This window comes from Scyliorhinus canicula, chromosome 7, assembly GCF_902713615.1.
Source record: "Scyliorhinus canicula chromosome 7, sScyCan1.1, whole genome shotgun sequence".
Taxonomy (NCBI): domain Eukaryota; kingdom Metazoa; phylum Chordata; class Chondrichthyes; order Carcharhiniformes; family Scyliorhinidae; genus Scyliorhinus; species Scyliorhinus canicula.
In genome coordinates this window covers 146,783,431-146,802,097 of record NC_052152.1, presented here as the reverse complement: position 1 = coordinate 146,802,097, position 18,667 = coordinate 146,783,431, and the positions used below count along the sequence as shown (strand labels likewise).

Here is an 18,667-nt window from a genome sequence, read left to right as displayed (position 1 = left end):
CTTTCAAAGCCAGCGATTTAGCTCTGTGCTAAACAGCCCCTGAGGAGCAGTTGAATAAACTAGGATTGTTTTCACTGGAAAGACGGAGGCTGAGGGGAGACATGATGGAGGTCTGTAAAATTATAAGAAGCATAGACAGGGTGGATAGTCAGAGGCTTTTTCCAAGGGTGAAAGTGTCAATTACAAGCGGGCACAGGTTCAAGGTGAGAGGGGGAAAGTTATTATTAATAATCTTTATTGTCTCAGGCTTACATTAACACTGCAATGAAGTTTCTGTGAAAAGCCCCGAGTTGCCACATTTCAGCCCCTGATCGGGTACACAGAGGGAGAATTCAGAATGTCCAAATTACCTAACAGCACGTCTATGGGGACTTGTGGGATGAAGCCGGAGCACCCGGAGGAAACCCACACAGACACAGGGAGAACGTACAGACTCTGCACAGACAGTGACCCGCCGGGAATCGAACCTGGGACCCTGGCGCTGTAAAGCAACAGTGCTAACCACTGTGCTACCATGCTGCTAAGGGAGATGCGCGGGAAAGTTTTTCCACAGAGTGGTTCACCTTGAGTTAGGAAGTGCTATAAACATACATCATGCTTCCCAAAGCCACGAAGTAATTGAACAGCTGATATATTTGCCTCAAGGAGTTGCTTACATTAGCACTCGCCATTTTACGGCTGGTCTATTACTTGCTACTTTACTTAATTATGCATTATTTCAGGTCTGTTTCGCACCTCAATAATTCCCCTCTGTACATTTGTCTTTCTATGCACCATTGGGAAAAAGGTGCAAAATAGCATTTCAATTTGCTCAACTGGCTTTCCACCTCAACCATGGGGGTTTCCAACTTCACTGTCAACTCACCCCTGGGAAAGTCTGAAGGAGACAGGAACACACAAGAATGCTGGTCTAACGATATTTTTATAGTCTTGCCAATTCACTGTCCCAAACCGATCTTCCCTGGCCTGGGAAAATTCCACCAAGAATCCACCTGACGACTAACCAGTGTATTATAAACTTCTTTATAAACTGTTTTATAAACTTCTGTTCCTCAATTACTGAAGCAAAGCATCCAAAATACTTTTTTTTTTTAAAGAAGTATTTTCAACATTTCGTAGCACCTTCAAAGGTCTGTTTTTACACACATATCCTCACTTGTCTGGCAAAAACAATCATGAGCAAGAAAAGCCAGATACCATTTAGCAAAACAAATGCTGCAAGCCAAACAAAGAGAGACAAAGATCCAATGGTGGAAGAACAAGGCTGAACTGAAGAGCTTCAGGGAGCTGTTGAAATGCATGATCTGAAGACTTTCCATGAGGGTCTCCAATCTGACTGTGCAATGAACTCCTAAAATACAGGCAACAGATTATCACCAATCCCCTGAACCAAGAATCCAGTGTGCCATGGAATTACCTCCACAATATCAGATTCTGGACAAGCTCGCCCTTATTCCATCTCAAGTCTATGTCACTAATGCCATAAAATAGCTGCAAGCATTGGCATTCCATCTAAAACATTCAAGAACGGAGGGTCTCACATGGCAAGGAAACTTACTAGCTTTCACTGCTTAATCTGGAATCAGGGCATTGTGTCCCAAAGTTACAAGGATGCTTCCATAATTCACCTGTATGAACAGAAGGGATGTCACAGAAGTGACATTTCACTTCTCTCCACAGCAGGAAAAATTTTTGAAAGCATTATTCTCAACAGGATTGTCAGTTATCTTACAGAGTGTGTACACCCAGAAGCACATTGTGGTTTTTTTGCTGGTTGAGGAACAGTCAACACGATAATTCTGCTGCATCAAAAAGTGCCACAAACAGAACAAGGACCTTTACATGGTATTCACTGACCTGACCAAAGCCGTTAACATATTAAAACATGAAGGCCCGTGGAAGATCAAGTGCAAATATAGCTGCCTTAAAAAGATGGTCCGGGTCATTCTGATGTCCAGCATGATGCAGAATGGTGTCGTGTCAGATGCCTTTCCTGTCAATAATGACAGGAAGCAAGGCTGCCATCTACTTTAAATATCTCCATGTAGGAGTACATAAACAGTTCACGATAACTGGCAATCTTTTCAATCTTCAAAGGCTCAAGGTTCACACAAAGATCAGAAAACATCGAAGTGAACTCTCATTTGCCCACGACTGATCGCTTAGCACACAGTCTTGTAACATCCAGCTGCCTGTTGACCACTTCACCCAAGCCTCAGAACACTTCGGCCTTAGAATAAAGACAGATCTTGTAGCAACTTGCCCCTTCCTGATCACAAACTTCCAAGACTATACAGTAACAATCAACAGAACACTCAATTCAATTCAGACGTTCTGCTATCTTGCGAGTATCCTCTCCAACATTATGTTGAAGAAATTGCCCATTGCCTCACAAAAGCAAGCACAATCTAACAGCTGTTTACTGCGACTCTCCTTTTCCAACCCATTAGCCAATTTAGCATCCATGCTGTCAATGTCCCTTTAATGGGTAGTAATTTTGCTCATAAACCCCCCGTGATTTTCCTTCAAACTTCTTTTGAAAGTTTCTACACAACAACTTCACTCCCTGCTTAGTGTATTGGTTGCATTTTCTGTTTTTGTTCCTCCAATTAAGTATTGTTAGGCTTTAAGTTAACAAAATGAACACTAGTAATTCACTGTTAGGAGAAACATTACTTTAATGAATTTTCCATGCTTCTCTGTTCAGAAAACCTATCTGGGTCAGTACTTACATTAATAATTCATATTGCACCTCCCCTTCCCAAAAAATCTAAATAATAAATGGTCAACCATCTGCGAATTACCGCTTGCCTTTATAAAGAATTCAGGTTCTGTGCTGATACACTGGTCAGACGCATGATTCTGCAGCACAGAATCTGCTGACAGACCAATAAAACAGTTCAGAACAAAGACATTAGTGGAATCCCATAATGGGGTTTTTCTGTTACTTCACACTTTGTATTTCTCTAACAAGGCACATGCATCATACTCAACTTGTTACTTGCAGCATTCTATGTTACCTTTACACTTAGTAGGACAAATTAATCATCATTTAAAAGAGCAAAATGTTAAAATCATTAAATCAGTAGTTTATTACTAAAACTCAAGGAATTCTGAAAATCTGTTCACAAATCATTTCACAAATATCATTATACCAGTGAAATTCTAGCTCACATAACTCAATATTTAGAACAACACATTCTTCTATCAGGTTTTGTATTTGTTGTAGTTCAGTTGTCTGGGCAGCTGGTTTGTGACGCAGAGGTTATTCCTGAAGGCCCGGCCTTCTCAACTTTGCTTGAGGTGGGGTGACTCTCAGGTTAAATCCCCACCAGTCAGCTCTCCCTCTCTAAGGGGAAAGCACGGTGGGTAGCACTGTTGCTTCACAGCTCCAGGATCCCAGGTTCGATTCCCGGCTTGGGCCACTTTCTATGTGGAGTCTGCACTTCTCCGAGTCTGCACTTCTCCCTATGTCTGCATGGGTTTCCTCCGGTTTCCTCCTGCAAGTCCCGAAAGACGTGCTGTTAGGTAATTTGGACATTTTGAATTCTCCCTGTGTACCCGTTTGCATTTGAGTGCTACCGTGAGAGTTTGGTGACTGAGGGAGTATAAGGGTTCATTTTTATTTAAAGTCTAGTATTTCTTTTATTTAGTTAATTAACTTAAAAGTTGCTGTTTGGTCTGTAAGAAGGTGAATTTTGAATCAGCTTTAAACAAGGTTCTACTTGTACTTACTTGCAGCTGGAGCTTGTTAATTAGTTAATTGCATTAGGCCAGTTTTCAGAGGCTAGAGTCACAGTATAAATAGGAGCTAGTTACAGTGCAGACTTGTTTTGCACTGGAGTGCTGAGCTTGTGGCATTTGAGTGCTACAGTGAGAGTTTGGTGACTGAGGGAGTGCTGAGCTTGTGGCATTTGAGTGCTACAGTGAGAGTTTGGTGACTGAGGGAGTGCTGAGCTTGTGGCATTTGAGTGCTACAGTGAGAGTTTGGTGACTGAGGGAGTTAGGTGAGGAGGGAGTAAGGTGCTCCTTACATTTCATTTCCTATGTTTATCAAAGAGCGTGAAGGGAGCCAGGAGTTTAGAGTACAGCTGACTGGAAGCAGAGTCGGAGGGCGGAGGTCCAGTTGGTCCACGGGGCAGCTAATTCTGTAAAGTAAGAGGGGATGGAAGCTAGGGCAGTTGCATGCTCCTCCTGTAGGATGTGGGTGGTGAGGGAAACCACTGGTGTTCCCGCTGACTATACCTGCGGGAAGTGCACCCAACTCCAGCTCCTCAGAGACCGTGTTAAGGTACTGGAGCTGGAGCTGGATGAACTTCGGATCATCCGGGAGGCAGAGGGGGTTATCGAGAAGAGTTACAGGGAGGTAGCCACACCAAAGGTACTGGACAAGAGTAGCTGGGTTACAGTCAGGGGAAAGAAAACTAACAGGCAGACAGTGCAGGGATCCCTCGTGGCCATTCCCCTTCAAAACAAGTATACCGTTTTGGATGCTGCTGGGGGGATGACCTACCGGGGGAAGGCCCCAGCGGCCAGGTCTCTGGCACTGAGTCTGGCTCTGGGGCTCAGAAGGGAAGGGGGGAGCATAGAAAAGCAATAGTAATAGGAGATTCAATGGCTAGGGGAATAGATAGGAGATTCTGTGGTCGCGAGCGAGACTCCCGAAAGGTATGTTGCCTCCCGGGTGCCAGGGCCAGGGATGTCTCGGATCATGTCTTCAGGATCCTGAAGGGGGAGGGTGAGCAGCCAGAAGTCGTGGTGCACATTGGTACCAACGACGTAGGTAGGGAAAAGGGTGTGGAGGTAATAAACAAGTTTAGGGAGTTAGGCTGGAAGTTAAAGGCCAGGACAGACAGAGTTGTCATCTCTGGTTTGTTGCCAGTGCCACGTGATAGCGAGGCTAGGAATAGGGAGAGAGTGCAGTTGAACATGTGGCTGCAGGAATGGTGTAGGAGGGAGGGCTTCAGATATTTGGATAATTGGAGCGCATTCTGGGGAAGGTGGGACCTGTACAAGCAGGACGGGTTGCATCTGAACCAGAGGGGTACCAATATCCTTGGGGGGGGGGGGGGGGGGGGGAGGGGGAGAAGTACTCTTCGGGAGGGTTTAAACTAATTTGGCAGGGGAATGGGAACCGGATCTGTAGTCCAGCAACTAACGAAGCCGATAGTCAGGACGCCAAAGCACGTAGTGATGCAGTGGGGAAGGTAACAATGACAAAGGAGAGTACTTGCAGGCAAGGAGATGGGTTGAAGTGTGTATACTTTAATACAAGCAGCATCAGGAATAAGGTGGGTGAACTTAAGGCATGGATCGGTACTTGGGACTACGATGTGGTGGCCATCACGGAAACTTGGATAGAAGAGGGGCAGAAATGGTTGTTGGAGGTCCCTGGTTATAGATTTTTCAACAAGATTAGGGAGGATGGTAAAAGAGGTGGGGGGGGTGGCATTGTTAATTAGAGATAGTATAACAGCTGCAGAAAGGCAGTTCGAGGGGGATCTGCCTACTGAGGTAATATGGGTTGAAGTCAGAAATAGGATAGGAGCAGTCACTTTGTTGGGAGTTTTCTATAGGCCCCCCAATAGCAGCAGAGATGTGGAGGAACAGATTGGGAAACAGATTTTGGAAAGGTGCAGAAGTCACAGGGTAGTAGTCATGGGTGACTTCAACTTCCCAAACATTGAGTGGAAACTCTTTAGATCAAATAGTTTGGATGGGGTAGTGTTTGTGCAGTGTGTCCAGGAAGCTTTTCCAACACAGTATGTAGATTGTCCGACCAGAGGGGAGGCCATATTGGATTTAGTACTTGGTAATGAACCAGGGCAGGTGATAGATTTGTTAGTGGGGGAGCATTTTGGAGGTAGTGACCACAATTCTGTGACTTTCACTTTAGTTATGGAGAGGGATAGGTGCGTGCAACAGGGCAAGGTTTATAATTGGGGGAAGGGTAAATACAATGCTGTCAGACAAGAATTGAAGTGCAGAAGTTGGGAACATAGGCTGTCAGGGAAGGACATAAGTGAAATGTGGAACTTGTTCAAGGAACAGATACTGCGTGTCTTTGATATGTATGTCCCTGTCAGGCAGGGAAGAGATGGTCGAGTGAGGGAACCATGGTTGACAAGAGAGGTTGAATGTCTTGTTAAGAGGAAGAAGGAGACTTATGTAAGGCTGAAGAAACAAGGTTCAGACAGGGCGCTGGAGGGATACAAGATAGCCAGGAGGGAACTGAAGAAAGGGATTAGGAGAGCTAAGAGAGGGCATGAAAAATCTTTGGCAGGTAGGATCAAGGAAAACCCCAAGGCCTTTTACACATATGTGAGAAATATGAGAATGACTAGAGCGAGGGTAGGTCCGATCAAGGACAGTAGAGGGAGATTGTGTACTGAGTCTGAAGAGATAGGAGAGGTCTTGAACAAGTATTTTTCTTCAGTATTTACAAACGAGAGGGGCCATATTGTTGGAGAGGACAGCGTGAAGCAGACTGATAAGCTCGAGGAGATACTTGTCAGGAAGGAAGATGTGTTGCGCGTTTTGAAAAACTTGAGTATAGACAAGTCCCCCGGGCCTGACGGGATATATTCAAGGATTCTATGGGAAGCAAGAAATGAAATTGCAGAGCCGTTGGCAATGATCTTTTCGTCCTCGCTGTCAACAGGGGTGGTACCAGAGGATTGGAGAGTGGCGAATGTCGTGCCCCTGTTCAAAAAAGGGAATAGGGATAACCCTGGTAATTACAGGCCAGTTAGTCTTACTTTGGTGGTAGGCAAAGTAATGGAAAGGGTACTGAGGGATAGGATTTCTGAGCATCTGGAAAGGCACTGCTTGATTAGGGATAGTCAGCATGGATTTGTGAGGGGTAGGTCTTGCCTTACAAGTCTTATTGGCTTCGTTGAGGAGGTGACCAAGCATGTGGATGAAGGTAAAGCAGTGAATGTAGTGTACATGGATTTTAGTAAGGCATTTGATAAGGTTCCCCATTGTAGGCTTGTGCAGAAAGTAAGGAGGCATGGGATAGTGGGAAATTTGGCCAGTTGGATAACAAACTGGCTAACCGATAGAAGACAGATTGGTAGTGGATGGCAAATATTCAGCCTGGAGCCCAGTTATCAGTGGCGTACCGCAGGGATCAGTTCTGGGTCCTCTGCTGTTTGTGATTTTCATTAACGACTTGGATGAGGGAGTTGAAGGGTGGGTCAGTAAATTTGCAGATGATACGAAGATTGGTGGAGTTGTGGATAGTGAGGAGGGCTGTTGTCGGCTTCAAAGAGACATAGATAGAATGCAGAGCTGGGTTGAGAAGTGGCAGATGGAGTTTAACCCTGACAAGTGTGAGGTTGTCCATTTTGGAAGGACATATGAATGCGGAATACAGGGTTAACGGTAGGGTTCTTGGCAATGTGGAGGAGCAGAGAGCATCTTGGGGTCTATGTTCATAGATCTTTGAAAGTTGCCACTCAAGTGGATAGAGCTGTGAAGAAGGCCTATGGTGTGCTAGTGTTCATTAGCAGAGGGATTGAATTTAAGAGCCGTGAGGTGATGATGCAGCTGTACAAAACCTTGGTCAGGCCACATTTGGAGTACTGTGTGCAGTTCTGGTCGCCTCATTTTAGGAAGGATGTGGAAGCTTTGGAAAAGGTGCAAAGGAGATTTACCAGGATGTTGCCTGGAATGGAGAGTAGGTCATACGAGGAAAGGTTGAGGGTGCTAGGCCTTTTCTCATTAGAATGGAGAAGGATGAGGGGCGACTTGATAGAGGTTTATAAGATGATTAGGGGAATAGATAGAGTAGACAGTCAGAGACTTTTTCCCTGGGTGGAACACACCATTACAAGGGGACATAAATTTAAGATAAATGGTGGAAGATATAGAGGGGATGTCAGAGGTAGGTTCTTTACCCAGAGAGTAGTGGGGGCATGGAATGCACTGCCTGTGGAAGTAGTTGAGTCGGAAAAGTTAGGGACCTTCAAGCGGCTATTGGATAGGTACATGGATTAGGGTAGAATAATGGAGTGTAGGTTAACTTCTTAAGGGCAGCACGGTAGCATTGTGGATAGCACAATTGCTTCACAGCTCCAGGGTCCCAAGTTCGATTTCGACTTGGGTCACTGCCTGTGTGGAGTCTGCACATCCTCCCCGTGACTGCGTGGGTTTCCTCCGGGTACTCCGGTTTCCTCCCACAGTCCAAAGATGTGCAGGTTGGGTGGATTGGCCATGAAAAATTGTCCAAAATTCTATGATTAGCCTAGGACAAAAGTTCGGCGCAACATCATGGGCCGAAGGGCCTGTTCTGTGCTGTATTTCTCTTCTTCTCTACCCGAACAGGCGCCAAAATGTGGTGACTAGGGGCTTTTCACAGTAACTTAATTGAAGTGTTAATGTAAGCCTACTTGTGACAATAAAGATTATTATTATAATAAAGTAGCCTATGGTCATCTGGGACTATGGCGACTTTACTTACAGCATTTCGCCTGACTCTCATGATAACATACAAATAGCTCCAATCAACGGAATTATTCCAGTCCAAATAAAAGTGTAAGTAGTACTTTATCCAAAATTTCAATTTTATTTTAAAAACTATAATCAACACATCCAAATCTAATTATACAAAGCATGTGCAATCTGCTAAGTGTGATTTATGCAAGAAATAACTTTTGTGAGGGCTAGCATATTAATGATTTTTAACACCAAGTGGGGATGGCCACACGTTAAGATCGGATTCCAAGTAAGCTGCACCAAGTTCTAAAAGTCAGTCAACTCCATGCTAGAAGCAAATTTAAATAACAGAATTAGTAAAGTTGATTTAATGATTGAAAATTTTAAAATGAAATATTTTAACAATTTTAAATATATGGAGTTTGAAATTTTATGCTTGGAGGCGAAGATAAATTCAAGAATGTGTGAAATGCAATTCTCTAATTACAAACATTAACCTTCATATTGAAGATTTTCTACTTTATTCACATCTACAGGACAATATTTGAAACAAACACGCTGGGGAAAACAATCTACTATCTTTTCATTACCTTCTCAAGCATATCTAACCTTTGGACAGGCTGTGGGCACCCAATGTATTCTCTGATTGAGCAGATTGGGCAGCACGGTAGCATTGTGGATAGCACAATCGCTTCACAGCTCCAGGGTCCCAGGTTCGATTCAAGCTTGGGTCACTGTCTGTGCAGAGCCTGCACATCCTCCCAGTGTGTGCGTGGGTTTCCTCTGGGTGCTCCGGTTTCCTCCCACAGTCCAAAGATGTGCAGGTTAGGTGGATTGGCCATGATAAATTGCCCTTAGTGTCCAGAAATTGCCCTTAGTGTTGGGTGGGATTACTGGGTTATGGGGATAGGGTAGAGGTGTTAACCTTGGGTAGGGTGCTCTTTCCAGGAGCCGGTGCAGACTCGATGGGCCGAATGGCCTCCTTCTGCACTGTAAATTCTATGTAAATTCTATGTAATTTGTAACTGGATCCATCCGGACCCCAAATTCTGGAATTCCCTCTTAAATTTCTCCACCTCTCCATTAGTTCTTCTAACTTCTCTTGTGAGAAAATGACCAACACTAAAACCTTTTTACCCCCCAAAAAAAATTATCCTGGTAATAATACTTCGCAATTAATTCATTGACTGTAACACATGCTGCATTCCACTTTGAAGAAATCCAGGCATCAAAACAGTCATCTTCCAACCACCATTGACTGATACTGCTCAGCAGAAAGCTTGAAGGCGCATCAATGACACATAACACCAGCTTTCTCCTAATTCCCACATAATTTACTTTTCCCTTCCTTCATGTTCTGGTTCCCACGACTGCCCTTCGGCCCAAAATCTCTCAGTCCTCCTTTGCCTTTAAATTAGAACGAGTCTTAAAGTCCCGCCGCACACACAATGCCAGATTTCCAGCCCCTCCCCAAATGAGGGCAACGGAGTGTCATCAGATTCCATAATCAGAGACTACCCTCTGTCACCTATCGCTTTATGGTCCTGTAACCTAAACTTCTCCTAAAGTCCTGTCAGCTGTCGGTCTTTAGCTTAAAACCTCGTCTTGAGCTTAAAACCTCGTCTTGAAAATCCTGCGACAGTGCTGCACATTGGAGATGCAGTCTTTCAGAAAGAATTATAATGTTGAGGTTCCATCGCCCTGATGAGCTCATGGCACTTTTTGAAAATCAAGAAGTTCTCTAGGTGTTCTAAATAACATCCCTCAACTAAAATCACCAATCAAAATAGAATAATTAGTTACTGATGTTTGTAGGGATTGTGAGCAAAATTACAAAGGAGAAAGCAGCCTATGGTCATCTGGGATTATGGTGCTTTACCTTTACATGTCAGGAGTGTAATGGTATGCTCTCCACTTGCCTGGAGGAGTGCAGCACCAACAATACTTAAGACGCTCGACACCATCCAGGAAAAAGCAGCCCATTCGATTGCCACACCTTCCACAAACATTCAATCCCCCCACCACCCATGAACCGTGGCAGACATATGCAGGAACTCACCAAGGTTCATTGGGCAGCATCTTCCAAAACCACGACTATTACCATCTAGAAGGAAAAGAAAGGCAAATACCTGGGAGCACCACCATCTGGAGGTTCCCCTCCAAGTCATTCGCCATCCTGACTTGGAAATATAATCGCCGTTCCTTCACGGTCGCTGGGTCAAAATCCTGGCACTCTCTCCCTAACAGAACTGTCGGTGTACCTACACCTCAAGGACTTCTGCACTTCAAGGCGGCAGCTCATCGCCACGTTCTCAAGGAAAACTAGGGATGGCCAATATATTCTGGTCTGACTAGCGATGCCATATCTCATAAATAAATTAAAAATTTTATTTCCAAAATTGGAGGAATTTACAATTGTGGTCTGGTTACGAGCAACAAGGTTATAATGTGCTCTTGTTGTTACTAAGAAAATTACCTTTAGTCTCCACATATTTCTCAAAAGGATTGAGTGTCGAAAATCACTCGAATTAGTGTTCGTTATTTTTATAGGCTGGCCAAATAAGAAAATGAGTTCTCCACTTTTTTGGAACACCATCAGGTTGGCTTTGAACTGCATACAAAGTAGTTTAAAAAGTTCCAAAATTAATGCTGTACTTATGTTATGCATATAATTCAAATAATAGATCATGTCTGTCTACAAATATGTATCCATGGTGCAGCATTGAGTCAGTGTGTGCATTATTGTAATGTTGACTTTGAGATAAGAACTGCGTTTGTTGCAGTTTATTAATAAAATCTCAAGTGAAGATCTGAAAGGTTAGCTGATGGTTTAGCTCACTGAGCTAAATCGCTGGCTTTTAAAGCAGACCAAGCAGGCCAGCAGCACGGTTCGATTCCCGTACCAGCCTCCCCGGACAGGTGCCGGAATGTGGTGACTAGGGGCTTTTCACAGTAACTTAATTGAAGTCTACTCGTGACAATAAACGATTTTCATTTCATGGTCTCCGATTTAGTAAAGGAGAAATGATAAAAGATCAAACCTGCACAGAAACTACTGTTCCACTTAATGCAATAATTATTATTCACAATTCTTATATAGTCTGTAACTTCATGAAAACAGTTTCTGCTTCAGGACTTGATTCTCAGAGTTTAAAGTAACTGATACATACTGTCATCTTTATAACAAAGATTGACTTCAGATATCAGGTGGGGTCTTTCAGAATCTTTAACATTATGGACTATCAAAATGTAATTGTATACTCTAATCTAGATTTGCAATGTGGGAAACAGCTCTAAATTTATATTTACTTTGAGTATGAGCTGACTTTAAGTATCGACTCTCACCTTGGTTACCATAAATTATAAATCATGCCAATCATGAAAAAAAAAAGTCTAAAAATACTTGCACAGCACAATTCCCCTGTAATGTACTGCAGAGGAGAAGTAACAATTGTGTGGCTGACAATCCAGTATTACAGGGCAAGAAATAAACTTACAACAATCATAAATATAAACCCAAGGAAATTCCATTTAATTCAGTTCATGCTGGTCCAAACTGTATGGATAAATATGTCTGTTCTTTCTTGCATCTGCTTATCTTGAAAAATCATTCTCCCAACCATTTCATATTAAAGCCAACTGTTCGGATATAAGCTTTGTAAACTAGTCAAAAAATTAATCCTCTCAAAGCATCCTGTAGTTCAAAACAGAGACACAGATGTCATTTAAACAGTAATGGGGATCGTGATACCATAGGGAACTGTGGAATAGTTGCAACATTTTTGTAATGTTATTAAATAGAGCTCCAATAAGCTAAAGCACTTAGTAAGAACAAAAAAATCAGAACAGCAGCCAGAATCCTGTGCAATCAGGATACAGTCAACTCATCCACAAAGAGGAAAGAAAGCATGGCACTCACTAAAGCATCTATGAGGACCTCTGCTCCTTCTTCACTCTCATGCAGGGTGTCTATATCAGTCAGCTCCTGCAGCAGGTCCACAACCGCAATGGATACATGTAGCAGTTTGTTAACGGTCATATAACATTTTTTTTTTAAATCTGCATGCACAAGGCTATTGAATGCAGATAACCATTTTTTAAAAAATAATCTAAAATAATTCATCTGTAGCCCTCATTGGTCTCTTAATGAAAGCCCTTTAACCATGTTAGGAGTTTCAGAGTTAAAATTGGGTATAATAAAATCTCCTGACACAGATCATACAAGCGGTTTTCTATTTGGAAAACTACCACCAAACGTGCCAATATCACTGATATGCTTGTGACACATCTAATACCTTGAAAATAGATCTATTGCAGGACATGCTCAAATATACTGATGCTCAGATAGAATGGCTATTTGCAAATGATGCCCCGAGGGCGGCATGATAGTACAGTGGTTAGCACTGCTGCCTCACACCACCAGGGACCCGGGTTAAATTCCGAATTTGGGTCAGTCTGTGTGGCGTTTCTACATTCTCACCGTGTCTGCGTGGGTTTCCTCTGGGTGCTCTGGTTTCCTCCCACAGTCCAAAGATGTACGAGGTAGGTGGATTGGCCATGCTAAATTGCCCCTTAAGTGTCCAGGTATGTGAAGGTTTGGTTGTGGGGTTGCAGGGATAGAATGGGACATGGATCGGTGCAGACTCAATGGGCTGAATGGCTTCCTTCTGCACTGTAGGGATTCTATGATGTATGATGAATGTTTTGATATAAACTGGTCCAATAAGCCAGTGATGCATCACTATATGATAGACACTCCGCATCTGGATGACTTGCATTTAATTCAATTGTCAAGAGATTTTACTTAACAGTTGCCCAACATCAAAAGGATATCGGTATTTTCATGACCGAGCAGGCCAATCAGGGACTGCACGGCGTTGAGCTCCACAAGCAAGTGATACAGATCAGGCATTGTTGCAATCACATGCATTTCCTGTATAATATCATTTAAATCCAACTCTGACTCCATGAATCTGCAAATCAAGCACAACAGAGCAGAATTAAAATGCTTGGGTAACATTATGGAGTGAATAGCAAACTCGATGCATTTGTTTGACATGCAAGTTAACAAAAAAAACTATTCATATGGCAATTCTTTCCATTATAAAGATCAAGGGCAAAGATGGAGAAGGACACCGGACACAAGATTTGTTTTATTGGTAGAAATTAGATGAAACACAAAACAAATGTCCAAGGCAGATTAAAAAATATGCAACTAATGTGAAAATAAATGCAGCGATATTAGTGAGCTTCAAACTATCTGTATAAATTGCCCAATTTCAAAGAGAATTTTAAAAATCGTATTTTTACCTTGCAATTCATTATAAAGCAACACTTTCAATATTCATTTCACTATGTGTACAGGTAGCATATGCAACATTTTGATACGTACTTAGAACATAGAACATACAGTGCAGAAGGAGGCCATTCGGCCCATCGAGTCTGCACCGACCCACTTAAGCCCTCACTTCCACCCTATCCCCGTAACCCAATAACCCCTCCTAACCTTTTTTGGCACGGAAGGCAATTTATCATGGCCAATCCACCTAACCCGCACGTCTTTCGACTGCAGGAGGAAACAGGAGCACCCGGAGGAAACCCACGCAGACACGGGGAGAACATGCAGACTCCGCACAGACAGTGACCCAGCGGGGAATTGAACCTGGGACCCTGGTGCTGTGAAGCCACAGTGCTATCCACTTGTGCTACCATGCTGTATTAGAATTGCACAAATATGAAACAAAAATAATTTCATGGTAGCACAGTGGTTAGCACTGTTGCTTTACAGCTCCAGGGCCCCAGGTTCAATTCCTGGCTTGGGTCACTGTCTGTGTGGAGCCTGCACATTCTTCCCGTGTTTGTGTGGGTTTCCTCCGGGTGCTCAGGTTTCCTCCCACAAGTTTTGAAAGATATGCTGTTAGGTAATTTGGACATTCTGAATTCTCCGTCTGTGTACCCGAACAGGTGCCGGAATGTGGCGACTAGGGGCTTTTCACAGTAACTTCACTGCAGTGTTAATGTAAGCCTGCTTGTGACAATAAAGCTTATTATATTATTATTTGTGGAAAATTATTAGAATTACAGATCCATTTGAATTTCATGCAGCATTTGCAATGTCAAAAATTGTAGGAATTCCACAGCTTAATGGCTGAAGCCAGAGCCTACCAATGATGGAACAAAAGAGGGCGGGGGCTGAACAAGAGAAAAAGTTAGAGGATTGCAGAATTTTCAGCAGGTTGTAAGGCTGGAGGAGATTACAAAGGCAGATTTCAGTTCTCTTCCTTGTTTGTTTGAGTTTCCCAGTTAATTGAGTTCGCACATTCTCCCCATGTCTGCATGGTTTCACCCCCACAACCCAAGGATGTGCAGGTTAGGTGGATTGGCTATGCTAAATTGTCCCTTAATTGGGAAAAATAAATGGGTACTCTAAATTTAAAAAAACAAGTTTCCCAATTAATTACCACCTTGGGATCTTTTTCATTGAGGGAAAGAAGTCCCAACTCTGGGATTTGCCTACTGTTGCATGAGAAATACCAAGAACAAAGAGGCTACCAGGAAGCAAGCAAAGAGAGATCATCAGAGATCATGGGCAGCACAGTAGCATGGTGGTTAGCATCAATGCTTCACAGCTCCAGGGTCCCAGGTTCGATTCCCGGCTGGGTCACTGTCTGTGTGGAGTCTGCACGTCCTCCCCGTGTGTGCGTGGGTTTCCTCCGGGTGCTCTGGTTTCCTCCCACAGTCCAAAGATGTGCGGGTTAGGTGGATTGGCCAGGCTAAATTGCCCTTAGTGTCCTAAAAAATAAGGTTAATGGGGGTTGTTGGGTTACTGGTATAGGATGGATACGTGGGCTTGAGTAGGGTGATCATTGCTCGGCACAACATCGAGGGCCGAAGGGCCTGTTCTGTGCTGTACTGTTCTAAAAAAAAAAATCAAAAAATTACAACACTAGGGGATGGTGTTCAGCCCCTCTGGTGTTTGCACTCACTCTTGAGCCTTTGATGCCTCTCTTCATTATATATTTATGCCCTTCCCTTTCATAACAAATAAAAGTCTCTCTCAAGATAGCCACTTGTGGTGAAGTATTCTACATTCTTACCGTCTTCATTTTAAAAACCTTGTTTTGGTTCTTCCACTTTACTGGCTGCTCCTTTCTCTGTGCTGCTGAAATTCCATGTTCATGGATCTGCAGAGAATTCCCCCCAGTCCTTTCCCTATTCATTTGAGCCCCAAATCTCCCAACTCTGAGTTCATGTTCCTCATCCCTGGTTGTGCCACTTTACTACCTGCTCATCTCATAGTGCTGTTCCAACAGCCTCTTTAATGCTGCTCCTGCCTCTGCAGTTAATAATGGTGCATTTCCCCCACAATTGAGCTCCAACCTGCAAGCTCTCTGCTGACTACTCTTTCTTTGAGCCACTACTCTTTTTTCTTTCATAATTTGTAAGTTTTTCTAGTTTCAAGATTCAGTTTTTATCTATTATAATGTAAGGTACTTGCAAGTGTCTCTATCTGGCTGGAAGGATCTGGCTGTCCCATGTGCATGAGTTTCAAAAGGTTTGTATTCAGGTACAGCAAATAATTAGGAAATCTAATAGAATGTTATTTTTAATGCAGAGGGAATTGAACACAAAACTAGGAACGTTATACTTCAGAGTACAGAGCGCAGTGTGAGACCATGGGCGGGATTCTCCGACCCCACGCAGGGTCGGAGAATTGGCGGGAAGCGGAGTTATTTCCGCTCCCGCAGGTTTTCGAATTCTCCCGCCGGTAAAAAACCGGCGTTGTGCAAATCCCGCCGGCAGCCTGTGAAAACAGCTGGCGCCGGCGGGATTTCATTTTATTTGCACTGACCTTAAATCTCCGGCCCGGATGGGCCGAAGTCCCGCCGACGTGGCCACGGGTCACGTCGGCGAAAATCACAGTTGATTTAAAACGGCGTCAACCATTGATGATGGTTGACGCCGTTCAGTGTCGGGGGTGGGTTGCGGCATGGGGGGGGGGGTGGGTTGCGGCATGGGGGGGGTGGGTTGCGGCATGGGGGGGGGTTGCGGCATGGGGGGGGGTGGGTTGCGGCATGGGGGGGTGGGTTGCGGCATGGGGGGGTGGGTTGCGGCATGGGGGGGGTGGGCTGCGGCATGGGGGGGGGTGGGCTGCGGCATGGGGGGGGGTGGGCTGCGGCATGGGGGGGGTGGGTTGCGGCATGGGGGGGGGTGGGTTGCGGCATGGGGGGGGTGGGTTGCGGCATGGGGGGGGTGGGTTGCGGCATGTGGGGGGTGGGTTGCGGCATGGGGGGGTGGGTTGCGGCATGGGGGTGGGTTGCGGCATGGGGGTGGGTTGCGGCATGGGGGGGGTTGCGGCCATCGGGGGGGTGGGTTGCGGCCATCGGGGGGGTGGGTTGCGGCCATCGGGGGAGTGGGTTGCGGCCATCGGGGGAGTGGGTTGCGGCCATCGGGTGGGTTGCGGCCATCGGGGGGGTTGCGGCCATCGGGGGGGTTGCGGCCATCGGGGGGGGGGGTTGCGGCCATCGGGGGAGTGGGTTGCGGCCATCGGGGGAGTGGGTTGCGGCCATCGGGGGAGTGGGTTGCGGCCATCGGGGGAGTGGGTTGCGGCCATCGGAGGAGTGGGTTGCGGCCATCGGGGGAGTGGGTTGCGGCCATCGGGGGAGTGGGTTGCGGCCATCGGGGGAGTGGGTTGCGGCCATCGGGGGAGTGGGTTGCGGCCATCGGGGGAGTGGGTTGCGGCCATCGGGGGAGTGGGTTGCGGCCATCGGGGGGGTTGCGGCCATCGGGGGAGTGGGTTGCGGCCATCGGGGGAGTGGGTTGCGGCCATCGGGGGAGTGGGTTGCGGCATCGGGGGAGGTGGGTTGCGGCCATCGGGGGGTTGCGGCCATCGGGGGAGTGGGTTGCGGCCATCGGGGGGGTTGCGGCCATCGGGGGGGTGGGTTGCGGCCATCGGGGGGGGTGGGTTGCGGCCATCGGGGGGGTGGGTTGCGGCCATCGGGGGGGGTGCGGCCATCGGGGGGGTTGCGGCCATCGGGGGGGTTGCGGCCATCGGGGGTTGGGTTGCGGCCATCGGGGGTTGGGTTGCGGCCATCGGGGGTTGGGTTGCGGCCATCGGGGGGGTTGCGGCCATCGGGGGAGTGGGTTGCGGCATCGGGGGAGTGGGTTGCGGCCATCGGGGGAGTGGGTTGCGGCATCGGGGGAGTGGGTTGCGGCATCGGGGGAGTGGGTTGCGGCCATCGGGGGGTTGCGGCCATCGGGGGAGTGGGTTGCGGCATCGGGGGGAGTGGGTTGCGGCATCGGGGGGGTGGGTTGCGGCCATCGGGGGGTTGCGGCCATCGGGGGGGTTTGGGGGCAGCGGCGGGCAGAGAGGGGGGGGGCGACGGATGCCCGGGGCCAACGCACCGTCGCCCCCCCCCCTCTGTACGCCGCTGCCCCCTACCCTAACCACCCCCCCCTCACCACCCCTACCCCCCTCCAACGCCGTCCCCCATCTCTCGCAACGCCGCAACCCCCCCCCCTCAACGCCGCAACCCCCCACCCTCAACGCCGCAACCCACACCCCGTCCCCCTCCCTCTGAAGGCCGGTACCCACACCCCCCCCCTCTCCTCCTCCCCCTCTTCCTTCCTCCTCCCCCCCTTCCTTCCTCCTCCCCCCCTTCCTTCCTCCTCCCCCCCTTCCTTGCTCCGTTAGTGGTGGGGGGGGGGGGTGCGGCGTTAGTGGGGGGTGGGTGCGGCGTTGGAGTGGGGTAGGGGTGGTGAAGGGGGTAGGGGTGGTGAGGGGAGGGGGTTGGGGTAGGGGCAGCGGCGTGCAGAGGAGGGGGGCGACGGATGCCCGGGGCCAACGCACCGTCGCCCCCCCTCTGCACGCAGCTGCCCCTACCCCAACCCCCTCCCTTCACCACCCCTACCCCCTTCACCACCCCTACCCCCCTCCAACGCCGCACCCCCCCCCCCACTAACAGAGGAAGGAAGGGGGGGGGAGGAGGAGAGAGGGAGGGGGGGAGGAGGAGAGAGGGAGGGGGGGAGGAGGAGGAGAGAGGGAGGGGGGAGGAGGAGAGAGGGAGGGGGGGAGGAGAAGGAGAGGGAGGGGGGGAGGAGGAGAGAGGGAGGGGGGGGAGGAGGAGAGAGGGGAGGGGGGGGGAGGAGGAGAGAGGGAGGGGGGAGGAGGAGAGAGGGAGGGGGGGGGAGGAGAGAGGGAGGGGGGGGAGGGAGAGAGGTGAGGGAG

The 18,667-nt window shown here is 47.2% G+C and overlaps 1 protein-coding gene across 1 annotated transcript in view; it reads right to left on the bottom strand.

The window, feature by feature from the left end:
* ctnnbl1 (catenin, beta like 1) overlaps positions 1-18,667 on the bottom strand; it is a 220,712-nt gene that overhangs the window by 136,470 nt on the left and 65,575 nt on the right. Inside the window, exons 4-5 of the mRNA XM_038803075.1 lie at positions 13,273-13,412; positions 12,359-12,456 (exon numbers count right to left, since the gene is read on the bottom strand). Of these exons, the coding sequence (XP_038659003.1) occupies positions 12,359-12,456; positions 13,273-13,412 (238 nt within the window). The remainder of the gene's footprint in view (positions 1-12,358; positions 12,457-13,272; positions 13,413-18,667) is intronic.